The sequence below is a fragment of the Lissotriton vulgaris genome, chromosome 9 (genome assembly GCF_964263255.1).
Source record: "Lissotriton vulgaris chromosome 9, aLisVul1.2, whole genome shotgun sequence".
Lineage (NCBI taxonomy): Eukaryota > Metazoa > Chordata > Amphibia > Caudata > Salamandridae > Lissotriton > Lissotriton vulgaris.
In genome coordinates, this window is record NC_141697.1 from 413,133,724 (window position 1) to 413,153,431 (window position 19,708).

A 19,708-nucleotide genomic window follows, 5' to 3' on the forward strand; every position below is an offset into this window, starting at 1 on the left:
CCCTCACTTCACACCTGGACTGGGACCATTCGGGTATGGCGGGAGGCGCCCTGCAAGGCAATAGGACAGTTTTTCGATCAGGAAGGGCTTGTCTTCTTTGACGCTTTAAGGACATATTATGCTATCTCTGAAACCGAACACTTCATATTTCCAAATCAGACATTGGTTAACACATCCTTCAATGGAGTAGGGATGATGCAGACACCCTACGAGAAATGGCTCTTAGACAAATAAACCGACTAACACCTCGTTTCGGAGTTATACGTCCTGCTCCAGCCTAGCCCGATCGGGGATAAATCCCCCTCCCAAAAGCACTGGGAATCTGAAATTGGCTCCCAGAAGGAATGGTACTACATATACCATCGAGCCCAACACACCACCTTCAGCATAGTGAGCACTGAAACGGCCATTAAACTCACTTTCTACTGGTACCTAACTCTGGTGCGGCTCCATCGGGGGAATCCGGCTCGCAGTGACTATTGCTGGTGTCAGTGTGGGGCAAAAGGTACACTCACACACCTACTCTGGGACTGCCCAGGAGTCGCAGCTTTCTGGGCTTCGGTACTGAACGATATTGACACTCACTTTTTCACCCAACTTCCCAGATTTCCATTGCGCAGTTTACTAGGCCTCTTTAACCCTCTCACGTACCCTCTCTCATCCTGCAGAGGGTGACCGATTAGTATAGCGCTGGGGGGCGCTCATCAGACCATCCTGGCCCTATGGGGAACACCCACTGCTCCGATTCACGCAACCTGGCTCTGACGGCTATGGGACATATTGGGGATGGAATAACTAGCATCCGGGGCGAACATTCAGAACCTATTGGTGCCCCTTCATAGCCTTACTAACTAAGGAATTTAGAGAGCTGACCTGCACCCGCTATTTGTGGTTACTGCCTCTTGCTGACTCAGAAGCAACTTGAATCACAGATGCACCCAGAAGAATTTCATAATAACCCTGACACCATATACTATATAGCAAGTGGTGCTGGAGTGGGAGGGGGGGCATTGGGCTGGGGGGGAGGGTATGTTTTTTTTCTATTTATTTATTTATTTTATCTTTCTTTCCTTCTTCAAAGGGGTCTAACAGTTGCATGATTACAACGTGAAACTGAGAGGCTCATCTTATGATGTGTATTGTTAATTTGACATGCAATGCGACAATAAAACAGATTGAAAACTAAAGATACAGGAAAGACCCTGAGACTGTTGGACCTGACCGTGAACTGCCACCCTGGACCGGAGTGGTCACTGTGACTGGCTGCTAAACCTGTTGTGCCCTATCCAAGAGAGTTTTAGTAACCGTTCTAGCCCATTGGCTCCAAACTGCTAAGCTTTTTGCAATGAATAATTGCATTCTGAAGATTGAAATACAGTGATTTTTACCGTTTCCCTTACTAGATTTGTCGTTTGGTGTCTACCTAAGCAAAAAATATACTACATTTTTACAGATTGGTGTCAGATGTTTATTTTTTGGGTTTCTTACTTATTGACTATTTTGGTACTTCTAAATGATTTACATGTGTTCCTTTGATTAAGCCTCACTGCTCGGTGCCACAGGTAACCTGAGCTAAGGGTTTTATTATAGAACCTAACTGGACCTGATGGAGATTGTTGCATTATTACATGGTAAGGTCTCACAACTGCACCACATAATAATCCACTTTCCCAAATGCCAATAAAAGCTTAAGAATAAAATGTTTCACATGGATATGTTACATATGTTAATGCTTGTGAATACCTATGTAAAAGGTGTGTATAGTTATTTGCTGTCAATATTACATTGTTCACCAACATTTATCTCCTTAAGTAACTTTTTTTTTCTTCTTTTTTAGAATATCCATGTATGGCTTGGAGGCTTGTTTGTCCCGGAGGCTTACATTACTGCCACAAGACAATACGTTGCCCAGGCAAACAGCTGGTCTCTGGAAGAATTGTGTCTACAAGTTAGCGTTACAACTACTCAAAATGCAGTTCTGGATGCGTACAGTTTTGGAGTGACAGGTTGGTTTTATTGTACAGCATACTTTTGAACGTTCATCAATCATCAGATAACCGGGTCAAGGTCCATCATGATCTGTTAACTTAGGGTCCCAAAGACATCTTCTGGCTATTTGCATTTCTTCCTGTATTGTTTATTTGACGATTGGAGCATATAGCTTCAGATATGCCCTATTCACAACCTAGGATTGATTGCTATCAACTGTCTGTGCAGGGAAAAAAACGTTTAGGCCCTTGTAGCCACATGGCCCATAAACCCTTCATTTAATAATGCTGTGTAATCTACACTTCTGATTTGGGGCCCAGTTGGCCAGAGTTAGCCAGTCATCCTTGTGGGGTTGATGAATCAGTGAACTTAATGCTTTTGCTAATTGTAACACCATCTCGACGATTGGTTGTTGAAGGCGGGGTCGCCCCAGGCATTCGTCTCCCACCTCCAGACTACGGCCGACCTCCTGCATTTACTTGGGTTCTCCATCAACGTGCCGAAGTCGCGCCAGATTCCCTCAGAAGCTCCTCTTCATCGGAGCGGTTCTGGACATGGCGCAGTTTCAGGTTTATCCTCCCAAGCAGCGAGTCCGAGACATTCAGGCTATGATTCCGATCTTTCGACCCTTGTCCTTGGTTTTGGTCAGGCTGACTTTGAGGCTGCTGGGCCTCATGGCCTCCTGCATCCTGCTGTCCAATCATGCCAGATGACATATGCGGGCTCTGTAGTGGGACCTGCAGTTCCAGTGGACGCAGCATCAAGGGGACCTGTCCTAGCACGTCCAGATCTCGGAGGGTGCTGCACAGCAGTTGCAGTGGTAGCTAATGAACCAACATTGGGTCAGCCGCAGATCCCTCTTCCTTCCCCAACCGGAGCACACAGTGGTGATGGATGCGTCCCTCCTGAGATGGGGCGCCCATACGGGAGAGGCGGAGATCAGAGGCCTCTGGCCCCCGGCTGAGTCCAGGCTCCATATCAACTTTCTGGAGCTCTGGGCGATCCTACTTGCACGGAAGGAATTCCTTCCCTCTGTCAACGGGAGAGTAGTGCAGGTGTTCAGAGACAACACCACCGCCATGTGGTATTGCAACAAGCAAGGCGGGGTGGGGTGGGGTCGTGGACCCTATGTCAGGAGGCTATGTGTCTCTGGACATGGCTGGAACGTCAAGGCATTTCCTTGACAGTTCAACACTTGGCAGGTTCTTTGAACACCTGGGCCGACAAACTCAGCCGCAGGTGCATGATGGATCACAAATGGCGTCTTCACTCGGAGGTGGCACAAGATCTCTTTAAACAGTGGGGAGAGCCTAGATTAGATCTACTCGCCAACGAAGAGAAGGTGCAATGTCATCTCTTCTGTGTTTTGGAATTTCCAAGGCTGCACTCGCTCGGCGACTCTTTTCGTCACAAGTGGAACTGCGGTCTAGTGTACGCCTTTCCTCCTATACCACTTCTACCCAGAGTGCTGAAGAAGATCAGGCGCAACCGGGCCCAAGTTATTCTTGTGGCCCCGGACTGGGCTTGAAGAGTTTGGTATCCCGAGCTACTCAGTATGAGCATGGATCCCCGATCCAACTGCCTCTTCGGGAGGACCTTCTGTCACAGCAGCAAGGGACGGTCCACCACCCAAACCTCTCCAATCTCCACCTACATGTGTGGAAATTGAGCAGCAACAGTTGATTCCATTTGACAGGCATCCCTCCACTAAATCGGTATATGCCTGCAGGTGGAACTTGGTGCACCTCTTTCAGAAGTCATTTTGTTCCTTCTTTCTCTGGCCCAGCAGGGCTCTGCTCTGGGCACTATTCAGGGCTACCTTTCTGCAATTTCAGCCTTCCTCAGGCTCCCTGATCAGCCCTCTCTTTTCAAGTCCCCTGTTGTAAATAGATTTCTCAAAGGCATTACACACCTTTTCCCTCCTATTCCATTTGTTATGCCGCAGTGGGACTTGAATCTAGTTCTTACTTATTTGATGTGCGCTCCTTTTGAGCCACTTCATAACTGTCCTCTTCGTTTATTGACTTTGAGGACTGCTTTCCTGATTGCCATCACCTCTGCTAGTCGTGTGAGTGAGCTCCAGGCTCTTTCCTGTAAGCCTCCCTTCCTGTTGGTTCAACCAGATAAGGTTGTGCTTCGCACTTGTCCTTCCTTCTTGCCAAATGTTGTCACTACCTTCCACATCGGGCAAACTATCACCTTGCCCACTTTATTTCCTCCTCCGCACCGTTCCAGAGAGGAAGAGAGGCTCCACCATCTGGACCCAAAACGTGCGCTCTCATTCTACCTGAATCGCAGACATTTCCGGGTGGATGACCAGCTCTTTGTTGGCTACGTAGGCGCCAAGAAAGGCCGGGCTGTACACAAGAGGACTATCTCCCGCTGGGTCGCCTTGTGTATCAAGGCCTGTAATTCTCTGGCTAAAAAGGAACCTCCGGTGGGGTTGCACGCCGATTCTACCAGGGCGACAGCAGCTACTACTGCATTGGGACGTGGTGTCCCCTTGCAAGACATCTGTCAGACAGCCACGTGGGCCTCTCTGCACACTTTTACTAAGCATTATTGCCTTGACAGTCAAGTCCGAAGAGACGGCTTCTTTGGCTGTTCTGTTCTCTGTGACTTTTTGGTGTTATCTTGGTTCGCAGACCCACCACTGAGGTTGGTATTGCTGGAGTATCTATTCTAAGGTAAGGAATCTATCACTAACGTGTTTCTTTCAGATGAACAAGTTACTAACCTTCAGTAACGATATGTTCGAGGCATATGAGCTGCAGATCGTACACTTTTGCAATAGATCGCCACCTGGTGTTGGGCTCGGATGATTGCAGGTTGTTGTCTTCTTGGAAGAAGTCTTTGTAGTCACGAGATAGGTGACTCCTCCCTTGGACAATACTGCGCATGGTCATAGACTCCATCCTCAGATTGATTTTTTCCGCCACTGGGTTCGGATGAAAGTTTTACGCTCCGGCTAGAAAAGACTTTTTCAGCAACTTCGAAGGGTGAAACTTTATGTTCGAGGCATGTGGGCAGCTGAATTCATATCTGTGCATAGATCGCCGCCTAGTGTTGGGTCCGGATAATTGCACATTGTTGTCCTGGAAGAGTCTTCGAAGTATCACGAGATAGGTGGCTCCTCCCCTTGACTACAGTGCGCATGGGCATCCTCTCCATCCTCAGATTGTTTTTTTCCGCCATTGGGTTCGGATGTACTTTCTTGATTCAAGTTCGGAATCGATACAAAACTCTTTGCTCAAGGCCAAAAGGCCTTCGGGGTGTCGGTATTGTCTTGTTCGGTGCCTATACTTCATCCAGTTCTTCAAACAGGACGTCGAAGGCAGTTTGCCTTTTCGACACCAAAGGCCCCAACTACGACGACGATGGAACGGAGCCCGTTCAAGAGATTCCCCGTCTGCAACTCAAAATACCCTCACATTGATGTGCACCCAGTGTGCAATAAATGTTTATCGCCGGACCACGATGAGGCCAGCTGTATGGCCTGTTCCAAGTTCCGGTCGAAGAAGACTCTTCGACTTCGACGCGCAGCGCGACAGTCGGCGCAGAAAGCGGCGCCCGACCCGGAGAACATCTTCGAGGCCGATGACGATGAAGGCGTCGATGAAGAGGATCCTGACCAGCAGTCGGACCCTACGTCGGAGCAGGACTCTACCTTCGATGTGGACGAAGAACACTACGCCAATGAAGAAGACGTCGTCGAAGTAGGAGACGACGCAGAGGCCATCGGAGCCGTCGATGACAACTCGAGCGATGAGCAAGGCCCACCCGCAGTCGCAGGGCCTAAAATTGACCCTGTGCTCTCTAAGGCTCAGGTCGAGGCATCGCCGGAAGGCCTTAGCCGAGATCTTACTCCACATTCTATAGCCCCGCATCAAGGCCCGGCTAAGAATACTTCAAAGGAGCCATCGGTCGATCCATCCAAATCGAAACCGAAACCAACAGAGGCGAAAACAAAAACGAAACTGTTGAAGACAGTCCTCGGATCGACGCCCTCGGACTCCTCGGCTCCAGTCAAGTCAAAAAGTGTTGTCGACCATTCGGGGTCACAAGAGGGCGTACCCGAAGAGCGGGGCACCGAAGCCAGTCTCGACGGTCAAGCGCGTCACTCTGAAGCCGTCGGCGTCCAAACATGGTGACACTGCCAAAGGACTCCAGACTAAAAAGACTCTCGAACCGATGCTTGCATCCTCCAAGCCGATAGTAAGCAAGGCCCTCGAATCGAAGAAAAAACCCGACCCGAAAAAGCATATCTCGTCGAAGCCCAAGGTCGTGCCTGCTGCGCACCCGGCGCTCGAGTCGACGCAAGGCCGCAAGCATGCTGGTGATCCACCAAAGCAGATCGGATCGAAGACGCCTTCGATCTCGAAGAAGGTCGGTTCGTCTCTGGTGCTTCCTCCACAAATTAAATACGGACTGCCCCCGACCGCTCGACCCAAAGCGTTCGAGACACAAAAGAGTGCCGAAACCTCCAAGAAGGTATCGGGACCTTCCAAGTCTCAGTCCATTCCGGAGGAGGTAATGTTCCAGGCACCCTCGTATGACAATCAGTCGAAGCTCTTCATCAACTCGGATTCTGGCAGACTCACCATTCACAAACGGAAAATCGCTCCAGAACATCCTTTAGTCATACAACATCCCTCTCAAAAGGAAAAAGGATTCAGCCACCTCACCTGTTCTTTTTGAACATGTTGAGTCATATACACAACACAATGCCGATTCTCCCACACGCAGCGATGAGGATGTGGGAGATGATTACAGTGATATGGGATTTATTTATCATGCTGACACAGATCAAGGGGAACCTCAACACTGGACTGACCCTGATGATCCACACACTACGCCTGATACTCAGTCTTATAATGTCAAGACCTCGCCTACTGAAGACACGGCGGCGTTTAACGCTCTAATTGAAAGGGCGGCCATTAACCATGACGTTGAAATGCACGCTGAGCCAGTGGAGGAGGACTTTCTATTCGATACTTTCTCAACCTCAGAAAGATCGGTGAAGACATTGCCTATGCTAAAGGGTGTCCTCAAACATGCTACTGACATTTTCAAGGAGACCACAAGGGCAAGGGTTGTAAAGCCAAGGATTGAAAGAAAATATAGGCCTGCGCCTGTGGACCCTATGTACATCAAGGGCCAGCTCCCATTGGACTCCCTAGTAGTGGCTAATGCTCGCAAGAGAACAAACTCTCAAACAAGTGGTGATGCTCCTCCTCCGGACAAAGAATCCAAAATCTTGGAAGCTTCTGGCAAACGGGTAGCAGCTCAAGCGGCTAATATTTGGAGGATCTCAAATACACAGGCCCTATTAGCCAGATATGATAGGGCTCACTACGACACGTTAGAACAGCTGATGCAACACCTGCCTGATACTTATAAAGAGGGAGCAGAAATGCTAATACAGGAAGGAAAGTTAATTTCAAATGCATCCATCAAGTGTGCACTCGATGCAGCAGACACAGCAGCTAGAGCCATCAACTCTAGTGTAATGCTGAGACGTCATGCCTGGCTCCACATCTCTGGTTTCAAACCAGAGATCCAAACAACTTTGCTCAATCAGCCAGTTAACCCTGACTTTCTTTTTGGTCCTGATGTAGACACTACCCTTGAAAAAATTAAAAAAGACACAGACAGCAAAATCCATGGGGGCTCTGCAGTCACAGCAGTTCAGGGGCAGTTCCTTTCGTCGCTCCGGTAACAGGGGAGCTTCTAGGGGTCAGGCATTGCAGCAAGCCCAATACAACAAGGGGTGCACGCAGACCACCTACAACAAGAATAACAGGGGTGGATATCGTGGGAACAGCGCCAAAGGCAGAGGACTTTGAAATAACAATGCCAGATCCTCCGCCACCAATAAACAGTGACGCCTTGTCACTGCCCCCCGACCATATAACACCGGTCGGGGGAAAACTCCAGCAGTTCCTGCCAGTCTGGGAAGGCATTACCACAGACAGGTGGGTGATACGGCTATTGTCTGGAACTAACCTCCACCCCTCCCAACATACCCCCAAGGCACCGTCCTATGTCCGCAGAGCACATGCACTTAATGCAGCAAGAAGTAATCTGCATGCTGCAAAAAGGAGCCATAGAACTCGTGCCTTTAGAACAGCAAGGTACAGGGGTGTACTTACTGTACTTCTTGATCCCAAAAAAGGACGGATCCCTGCGGCCCATTCTAGACCTCAGACCCCTGAACCAGTACATCTTGTCAGAACATTTCCATATGTTAACTTTACAGCAAGTTCTACCATTGCTCAGGCAGGGCGACTTCCTGGCAACACTAGACCTGAAGGTTGTCTATTTTCACATTCCCATTCACCCAGGTCACAGGAAGTATCTCAGGTTCACAGTCAACAACCAGCATTACCAGTTCAAGGTCCTGCCTTTCGGGGTCACTACAGCCCCCAGGGTGTTAACCAAGTGCTTGGCGACAGTGGCTGTGCACCTTCGGAGACAACATATCCATGTCTATCCTTACCTGGACGACTGGCTTGTTCAAGCAAAGTCAGCGCAGCAATGTGCCAGCCACATGTCCCGCACGATTCACCTCCTACAGAGTCTAGGATTTTCACTAAATTACCCAAAATCACACCTTCAGCCCGCACATGTACAACAGTACCTAGGGGCAACAATAAACACTATGACAGCAACGGCGCAGCCAAACCCAGCCAGAGTCAACAGCATGCAATTGCTAATTCAGAAATTCAGACCCCAACACTTGCTCCCGGCGCAGGTGTTCATGCAACTGCTAGGTATGATGGCCTCCTGCATCTTCATAGTCCCACACTCACGGCTGCACATGCGTCCCCTCCAGGAGTGCTTAGCACGACAGTGGAACCAGGCTCGTGGACATCTAAAAGACCTAGTGTTGGTGACCGGTCGTGCTTACAACTCTCTGCATTGGTGGAACACACAAAACCTTTGCAGGGGACGACCGTTCCAAGAGCCTGTACCACAAGTAGTGCTGACGACGGACGCGTCTCTCCAGGGCTGGGGAGCGCATGTCCTCCATTATACAGTGCTGGGACTTTGGACGACACAGTAGCAAAAGATGCACATCAACCTGCTGGAGCTGATGGCAATCTTCATGGCGATGAAGGCGTTCAAATTACACTTGTGCAACAAAGTCGTGCTGATCCAGACGGACAACATGACTGCCATGTATTACATCCAGAAGCAGGGAGGCACACACTCTCCATAATTCTCATCTAGCCCAGAGCATGTGGAAGTGGGCCATTCAGAGAAACATGTTCCTCATGGCGGAACATCTCCCAGGCAAAGACAACCAGATGGCGGACCTGCTCAGCAGGCACAGCCATCAGATGCACAAGTGGGAGATACACCCCTCGGTGCTCCAACCATATTTTCAGCAGTGGGGTCATCCAGAAATCGACCTATTCGCCACACAGGAAAATGCAAAATGCCAAACCTTCGCCGCCAGGTTCCCACACCCGCAGTCTCAGGGCAATGCAATATGGATGAACTGATCAGGCAGATTTGCGTACGCTTTTCCTCCAGCACCACTCATACCGCTAGTGGCACGCAAACTGCGACAACACTCCATGACGCTCATCCTGGTTTCTCCAATGTGGGCACAGCAGGCCTGGTACACCACGTTCCTAGAACTTTCAGTGGTGCCTCACGAAAGGCTGCGCCTCACGCCCAGTCTCCTCACTCAGAGCCATGGAGACATTCAGCACCCAGATCCACAACAGTTGAGCCTTGCGATATGGCTCCTGAGGTCATAGAGTTTGGCTACCTCAACCTACCCCCTGACTGTATGAACATCATCAAGGAGGCAAGGCGACCTACGACTAGGGCATGCTATGCGGCCAAATGGAAACGGTTTGTCATTTACTGTTCCAATAATGACATTAATCCGCTAGATGCGTCCACGCAGATCATCATATGTTATTTGTTGCATCTATACAGATGCAATCTGGCATATAGTTCCATCAGGATACACCTGGCCGCCATTGCAGCATATCTTCAAAACAGGCAGCATCTTTCCCTTTTCAGGGTGCCTGCCATTTTAAGCCTTTATGGAAGGGCTCAAAAGAGTGATCCCTCCCAGGCACCCTCCTTCACCTGTCTGGAATCTAAATGTAGTACTCACCAGACTAATAGGACCACCCTTTGAACCTCTTCACTCTTGTGAAATAGTTTCTTACATGGAAAGTGGCTTTTCTGGTAGCCATCACATCGCTAAGAAGAATTAGTGAGCTTCAAGCCCTAACTATTCAAGAGCCTTTCATACAGATTCATGGTAATAGGGTAGTGCTACGTACCAACCCTAAATTCATGCCTAAAGTGGTGACGCAGTTCCACATTAATCAAACCATAGAACTGCCAGTTTTCTTCCCCAATCCAGATTCTGTGGCAGAGCGAGCACTGCACACCTTACATGTTAAAAGAGCTCTCCTGTATTACATCGACAGGACAAAAGATTTTAGAAAGACTAAACAACTGTTTGTTGCCTTCTCTCCACAACACAAAGGCAACCCCATTTCCAAATCGGGTATAGCCAGATGGATTGTTAAGTGCATATAAATCTGTTATCAAAAAGCTAAACGCACATTAACAGTTCCCCCAAGAGCACATTCCACACGCAAGTTAGGGGCATACATGGCTTTCCTAGGTAACATTCCCCTAGAGGATATATGTAGAGCAGCCACATGGACCACCATACATACATTTACCAAACACTACTGTGTAGATGTACACTCCAAACAGCAAGCTGCTGTAGGACAGGCTGTTCTCAAAACCCTTTTTCAGACTGCTGCTGCTGGCACAGGCAACCACCTCTAAGGAGGTAACTGCTATTTATTCTATGCACAGATATGAATTCAGCAGCCCACATGCCTCGAACGGAATATGCTACTTACCAGTATGCATCTGTTCTTGGCATGTAGGGCTGCTGACATTCATATCGCCCGCAATCCTCCCCGGTGCCTGTTGCAGATGTAGCACTCAGAATCATTCTCAGGCATGATCATCACTTACTGTGTTACACTCCATCTCTGCCACATTGGCGAAAAACAATCTGAGGATGGAGAGGATGCCCATGCGCACTGTAGTCCAGGGGAGGGACCACCTATCTCGTGATACTTCGAAGACTCTTCCAGGACAACAATGTGCAATCACCCGGACCCAACACTAGGTGGCGATCTATGCACAGATATGAATGTCAGCAGCCCTACATGTCAAGAACAGATGCATACTGGTAAGTAGCATATTCCATAAACATTTTCGACATCGAATAGACTTTTCGACATCACCAGCTACATTCCGGTGCTTCGGCGCGGGCCGTTGGGCCTATCGGTGCAGTACGGCCTACGCCTCATGGACAGAACTCCATTCAAAAGATGCCCGGTATGTCGAGCAAAATTCCCTCATAGCGACCATCACGAGGTCTGCAACCTCTGTCTATCGCCGGAACACGACGAGTCGACCTGCACAGCCTGTGCATCCTTCCGATCGAAGAAGACCATTCGGGATCGGAGGGCACGTCGACACGAGATGAGGAGATCAGCGCCAGCACCGGAGGCCACCATTGAGGAGGAGATCGTCGGAGAGGACGTCTCCGTGGACGAGGATCCACTCGAAGATATCTCCGAGGACGAGGCTCCACTCGTCGCCGAGGAAGACTCGCCTGATCTCCAGATCATATCGAGGGCAGAGGACTCAGACGACTCGATTCCATCTCGGCAGCCCATGAGTACTCTTGCCACTGCTCAACATACACTACCCAAGCCAAAGGCAGAGGGTGGCACTCCGCCCATGGGGCCCAGTCGAGACCGAAATCTACCCTTAGACGCCCCGCCTTCGGGCTCGGCTCCGAGGAAAAAGACTACACCTTCCGGTGCCTCAGCACCGACGAAAACACATGTGCCAATTCCACCTCCTCCATTGGCACCGAAACATCCTTCGACACCAAAGGTCTCTTCGACACCGAAGCCAAGACGCCCTTCGGTGCCCAAAGACAAAGATGCTTCGGCACCCAAACCAAAAGACACATCGGTGCCGAAGCAAAAAACTGTACCGGATCTGAAAGCTTCGACTCCTAAAACTTCTGGTTCCAATAATAAAGATAGAAAGCCAGAGTACGGCGCCGTAGGGCAAACGAGACATGTCTCCATGCCGAAATCTCCAACATCGGTACCTAAGACTCCAAGGCCTGATACAGAGACACCTAAACCCTCTAACAAGCCTACCAAGCGGAAACCACCTTCGGCACCGAAAAATTTGCCACAGAACTCGATAACTCCTCCTAAAGCAAAAAACACAAAACAACCCCTATCGGCACAGAAAAAAATCTACTCCCAAGAAGATTGTAAAGGAGGAAGAACTGTTTAGACCAGATCCTAAACAAAGAAAGGTCCATATCAATCGAAAAACTGGACATGTGGAAGCAATTCCTTACAAGAAGAGACCAGCAGACACACCACTTCTACCTGTGGTTCCTGCCAAAAAGGATTGTGCAACTTCTCCAATGCACCCTTCCTCTCCTTCACCTTCTTCCTCACCTATCCCTCCTTATATTGAACCTATAGCTTCTCCTGTTCAATCTCCTGCATCATCACACCACACTGACGAGGAGTATGATGTAGGTGGGGTGAATGACGTACCAGAGCCACATGCATACCCACTTTACACTTTATTTTATTTTATTTGATCTGGTACTCTACTGAGGACCACAAATATTTAATACACCATAGTCCGTTTTAACCGTTCTGTTAAAAACGTTCGTTCTAATACAAAGATAAAAATGGTTTTAAAAATATAAAAATGTTATAACATGCAAATTCATTTGGCGGAGCTTTACATAAGTTAATCATTTCATGTGACGAGTTAATTCTACATTTGACATAGACTGGGTGTAGGAACCTCTTCCTTGCCTTAACAGTTACATTTGGGCAGATAAACAATAGATGCTCAAGTCCTGCTCACACCCATTACACAATTTACAAGTGGTGCTTTCTTTTGGATACCACCTAAATGTAGCGGATTTTACAGGAAGTATTCCTGGTCTGAGCAAGACAATCGCTCTTCTAGCCCCATGGTTAAGATTAAATTTGATGTACTGTTGGGGTTTCTTAAATTAAAAAGACTCTGCATACCCTTTAGATGAAGATGTCAATCCAGAATATCCTAAGGATGACGACATATATGGTATTCCACCACACAATGTGCCAGACATTCCTGATCCTCAGTACTACCCAACAAAACCTTCCCCTCCAGAAGATAGTATTAGGTTTAAACATCTATTAAATAGAGCTGCCCTTTACCATGGGGTTCCAATGCACTCTGATGCCGTTGATGAGGATTTTTTACTGGATACATTTGAGCAGTCACAAAAGTCTACGCAAATACTACCCATGATCAAAAGAGTCATTAAACATGCTCCAGAAATATTTAAAGACCTGGTACGATGTAGGGTGTTAAATCCAAGAATAGAAAAGAAGTATAGACCAGCACCATCTGATCCAGTCTATATTAAGGGACATCTGCCACTAGACTCTTTGGTAGTGTCTAATGCACGTAAAAGAGCCAATTCCCAGACTTCTGGTGACACGACCGGCCTGACAAAGAATCTAAAGTTATTGATGCGTCAGGGAAACTGATTGCTGCGCAGGCAACAAACATGTGGCGCATAGCAAATATACAAGCCTTACTCTCACGCTATGACAGGGCTCACTACAACCAATTAGAAAAACTAATGGAGCACCTCCCAGATCAATACAAAGATCAGGCAGCAGAGCTCTTACAAGAATGCAAATTAATACCCAATGCCTCAATTAAATGTGCACTAGATGTAGCTGACACAGCATCCAGAGCAGTCAATACTAGTGTTATACTTGGACGTCATGTGGGGTTACGCATTTCAGGTTTTAAACCAGAGGTACAGACTACCATCTTGAACCAGCCCTTCAATCAGAACCAGTTGTTCGGGCCGGAAGTAGACCACACACTAGAAAAGATGAAGAAAGACACAGACACAGCTAAGTCTATGGGTGCATTACAATCCACACAGACTAGAAGTTCTTTTCGCCGCACCTTTTATAGAGTAGGCTCCAAGCAAACCGTCACAAATACAACATCATCTTTTAAGACGCACACACAGACTTCCTCTAACAAAGGCTACTTTAGAGGAGGATACAGAGGCAACAATAACAAGGGAAGAGGTAGAGGTAATAACAACAACCGTTCCTCTTCCACTCCCAAACAATGACTTCCCTCTGCCTCCCCTACAGCATTGCACTCCTGTGGGGCGCAGATTATCACAGTTCCTACCTGTCTGGAATTCCATCACAACAGACAGATGGGTAAGACAAATAATCCAACATGGCTACTGCCTAGAACTCACAGCAACCCCCCCAAACATAACAGCGAGGCAGCGTCCAATGTCTACAGAACATATAACTCTGCTTCAACAGGAAGTTATAGCACTTCTACAAAAGGATGCTATTCAAGTAGTTCCTTTAGAGGAACGGGGAACAGGAGTTTACTCCCTGTACTTCCTAATTCCCAAGAAGGACGGGACACTAAGACCAATTCTCGACCTCAGGCCCCTCGACCATTACATACAATCAGATCATTTTCACATGATCACTTTACAACAAGTACTCCCCCTACAACAACAGGGAGACTTTCTTCCAACACTAGACCTAAAGGACGCCTATTTTTATGATCCTATACATCCTGCACACAGGAAGTATCTAAGGTTTGTCATACAAGGACAGCACTATCAGTTCAAAGTCCTTCCATTCGGGGTCACAACAGCACCACGAGTGTTTACAAAGTGCTTAGCAGTAGTAGCAGCACATCTCAGAAGACAACAGATACATGTCTTCTCTTAACTCGACGATTGGCTCATAAAAGCAAAATCGTTCACTCAGTGTGTCCAACACACAAAACAAACAATTCAGACATTGCACGACTTAGGGTTTACAATAAACTACACCAAGTCGCACCTAGAGCCTTCGCACGTTCATCAGTATCTAGGAGCTACCAAAGACACATCTACAGCTCTAGCCTATCCCAGTCCAGCCAGGATACAGAGCATTCGGACCTTAGTCTCCCTTTTTCAACACCAGCAGTCTCTCCAAGCCAGAGTGTTCATGTCTTGCATCTTCATAGTTCCTCACGCAAGACTGCAAATGCGCCCATTACAAGAATGTCTAGCACAGCAGTGGAATCAGGCTCACGGTCAGCTCACAGACCTGGTGTTGGTAGACAGCCGTTCATATCGCTCTCTGCAATGGTGGAACCCCAAAAACTTGACAAAGGGACAGCCGTTCCTAGAACCTGTTCCACAGATAGTGCTCACGACAGACGTATCCCTCACAGGATGGGGAGCCCATCTCTTACATTATACCACACAAGGCCAATGGAACAACCAACAAAAACAGTTCCATATCAACCATCTAGAGCTGCTAGCAATTTTCCTAGCACTCAAAACTATTCAGGTACAAGTACGAAACAAAGCTGTCCTAATCCGGACGGACACTCGGAAACGCCCTTTGCTGACACCTACTTCTCACCGGTCAATGGATCCCTGAACACCGATATCATCTTCCACACCACACGCAGAGCTCAATGGAGAAAAGCGTTCTTCACCCTACTCACCGTCTCCTCCACTAGAAAATCCGCTCACAGCCTAACTCTCTCCATCACACCATCCCAAGTCTTTCCAGGCAGAGCCACCATCACTATTTACAATAACGGGATTGTCCTATCACAATCCACAGACAGGAACCTGGAACTGCTAGACAACATGTTCCCCACCTTCAAAGAACACCTCTCCAATTCCATTAGCGCTTGGACGCCCCTGGGCAGCAACCGCGCTTAACAAATCGAAAAATAAATAAAATAAATAAATAAATTCACGGACAAACACTCATATCTCCCCCAGTCCCACCATCCATGACCTCACAGCTACATACTCTTCAATCAGGGACACACCTACCACCCCTGACCTCCCATCCCCTACCCACAACCCCACTATCCCAATTCAGCACTCCATCACAGACACAGATCGCTCCCCCTCATACACCGCTCTTTCCCCCGCCCCTTCTACCAACTTGCGGACCTCCACACTTACCCTCAACACTCCTATCACACCTACAGCGGGCATTAACACCCCGCTTGCCGCTGACAGCACAGTTCCCACCCATAACACACCTAACTTAGTCCAGCACCAGAATAACGCGCATTCCGACAATTCCCCCCCTTTATCCCCCCCCCCCATTCTCAGTCCTCATTACCCTCTAACCAACTTCGCAGAACATACCCTCTCTCCTAATTTAACTCCCCCTCCCCTCAACAGGACCATCTCCAATCCCACTTCCCCTCCTACTCTCAGCCCCCATTACCCTCCTTACACCTTCACCACGGCTACCAGTCTCCCAGCCTACACCTTGACCCCCCCGCCTACCAACAATGCCCTCACCCATAACACCAACTTCCTCCCTACCTCATCCACACCCCTCCCGTCCAAAACCTCTCGCCTCCCTAACCCCATCCCACACACCAACACAACGCAGACCTGCTCGAACACCAGCCCTCCCTCCCACCTGCACACGAATTCCCTGGTCAGCCATTCACCCCTGACTGCCACTCCCACCCCCACCACCTACCCTACGAAGGAATACATCACGGCCACCCTCACTCAGATCAAAGAAGATATTCACACCACCCTCTGAAGCTGTTTGGTTGCTTGCTTTTGGACCTTGGAGGACGGCGGCATCTCTGCTTGCCCTAGCAGAACGGACCTCTGTCACCACTCACTTCACAACTCGCCAGACCCGCTTCGCGGGTCCCGCAGCGCGTCATCTGTTCTTGGAGGCGGCTGGTTGCTGTGGGATTACCAGGAGGTGCGCGGGGAAAGGCGAGTGGACCAGCGGGGCTGCGAGCATAGGCAGGGACTCCAGCGTCCAGGAGCCCCTGCGCGCCCAACCTGCAACACCTGGGCTGCTCTCCCCGCTGGCCACGCCCCCCGCCGACGGAGTGAAAAGCGAGCTTCACTTCTGCCCCTGTGGGACCCTCTGAAGCTGTTTGGTTGCTTGCTTTTGGACCTTGGAGGACGGCGGCATCTCTGCTTGCCCTAGCAGAACGGACCTCTGTCACCACTCACTTCACAACTCGCCGGACCCGCTTCGCGGGTCCCGCAGCGCGTCATCTGTTCTTGGAGGCGGCTGGTTGCTGTGGGATTACCAGGAGGTGCGCGGGGAAAGGCGAGTGGACCAGCGGGGCTGCGAGCATAGGCAGGGACTCCAGCGTCCAGGAGCCCCTGCGCGCCCAACCTGCAACACCTGGGCTGCTCTCCCCGCTGGCCACGCCTCCCGCCTATCAGTTCGTGATCATACAGTTGTAGAGTTATAAGGAGAGCAGTGCCACCGCTTCGCGGGAGCAAGCGGGAGCAGCCCGGGACAAGGGCGGGACCGTTTGAGGCCGTTCGAGGCCGAAGAGGACTGGCCTGGCCCACCCCCCTTGGTTCGTGTCACTGTCATCGTGCCTGGACTTCGAGATTAGTGAGTACCCTCCAGGAACTATAACTGCCACACATCATGTGCACTCGGGGTAGTCGCAGTAAGACTGCACTGGGTTTGAGCAAGTCTAATGGGACCTTGGATGATTTTCTTGTGAAAACAAACTTGGCAATAGATGCCGAAATCACTAAAATGCAGAAGAGGGTTTCAATTGAGCTAGACGCTGCGCGCAGGCTTTCCCAAACTTTCGCTAACTCTAAAAAATCTTCTCTGGGAAACATTGCGTCTGCTGCATCCCCCCCAACACGCTTCACGCCCCCTTCCTCTGTTAATCCACGCCGACATTCATCATTCCCCCCCCCCCTTCCTCTCCGCTCCCATTAGACTCCACTTTTATTTTCACTTCCATGCCCGCTAAACCTACTGAGGGTCATGTGCCTACCGGACAGGGAACCTCCATCACTCTGCCGGACACCCCTGCCCCTTCCTCTTCTCTAGTAAAAAGTAAAAATCCAGATCGCCTAGCCCCGAAAAAGAAAAATAATGCAAAATCTGTTTACGCTTGCAAAAAAGCAAAAATTGCAAGGCAGCAGTTTTTCAATCACAGAAGAACCCTGCCCAATATAGGGGAGCTTACACAAACAACACAAACATTACACTCGGTCACTCAGCCAACAGGGGGTGATAGCGAACTTATCCATTCTAACATCACTCTTGCCCCTGCTTCAGAGAACCTCGCTGTTTCTGACGACAACTTAACAGGGGGAGGGCAAAATGAGCTAGGGAGGGACATGGACAAGGCGGGTGACGATGAAGACTTTCTCAAACCAGTCTGGGTTACTTTAAAACAAGTATTGTCACCTTTTGAACTCAGACTGTCACGCATTGAGAATCACCTTCTTGAAATGGATAAGACCTTAGTATCCCTGGCCACGCTTAGCCTAAAACAGCTGGAAGCAACATATCCCCATATTACTGAGGGTGCTCCCCAGGTTAGTAATGATGGTATTCAACCTGCACTAGCCCCTAATGCTGGCATCCAACCGGCTCTAGGCCTTAACGCCGCCTCCCTTGCTCCCTTAATTCAGCCATCACCTTTGCCCCCTTCACTACCTAAACCTGCTCCAATTCCCAAACCTCGGACAATCTCAAATGTCTCTGTTCCCCCCACATCCACCTCATTAAAACCAGAGATAAAACCCCCCAAAAAACAGGTGCAGCCCAAAACTACTGCTAGAGCTGCCCAGAAGGCGAACAAGACTATCAGCCCTCTTTCACAGCGCACATTCAACCAACACCAAAACCATCAGAACTTTCGCGGGGGTTATATTGATCTCCCTCCTGATGCCGGGCCCTATGTTGTCATCTTGGCTGGGGTTCCTCCGCTTGACCCTGATTCAGTGGAGACCCAGTGGTCCTTAAAGAACAAAGTGATCTACTGGCTAAATGTCAACAGGCAGCTCCCTCACACCACCAGGAGCAGGGTCCTAATGGTCAGGCGAGTCCCATGGGTGGGTCGCACTCATAAATCTATACCTGGAGACTGCATTGTGGTCTCATTTGCAGACCCCCACACAGCCCAACTCATCACCACTTGGGATCCATATGCGACTGACCAATCCATCGTCACCAAACCCCTTACCTTTTTTTACCCTCCAAAACAGACAGTAGAGCTACCTGGGGCCTGGTCTATAGCCCACAATCATAGATGGAAAGGGCAGGGGCAGGGATGGCAATCCACTAATAACTGGTGGGAAGGAGCACCCACTATGAACAGGTTTGAATGCCTAGATCAGGTGGATTGACTGGGAACCATCGATCCCTCACCCCCGTCGAGTGCCCAAAATGATCCAATGAATGTCAGTAACAGTGACAAATTAACACCCATTAACAAAAATTCAACCCTTCCGGGGGCAGATCATTCCTGCCCCGAACAGCCTCCCCTTCCTGTGCAGGCCACACAACAGCTAGAGATGGCACATTCCCTAGTTCCGTTAGACATAACGGGGAACGTGGGCCAACCATACCAGAAAAATAGTGACTTAAAGCATTCACTCCTATCCTGGAATGTAGCAGGCCTGGGTAATAAGATCACCCATAAACCTTGGTTGGAGATTGTGCAGAAGCATGGCATTCTTTGCCTGCAAGAAACCTGGCTTGTAGAGGAAAGTCACATTCTGGGGTTTCGAACATTCCATTCACCCGCT

General features: G+C 49.2%; 1 protein-coding gene across 1 annotated transcript in view; it reads left to right on the forward strand.

Moving 5' to 3' along the window:
- The window catches only part of DYNC1H1 (dynein cytoplasmic 1 heavy chain 1), a 1,654,074-nt gene that overhangs the window by 1,531,110 nt on the left and 103,256 nt on the right, over window positions 1-19,708 (forward strand). The window contains exon 76 of the mRNA XM_086937823.1: window positions 1,838-2,006. Within this exon, the coding sequence (XP_086793949.1) occupies window positions 1,838-2,006 (169 nt within the window). The remainder of the gene's footprint in view (window positions 1-1,837; window positions 2,007-19,708) is intronic.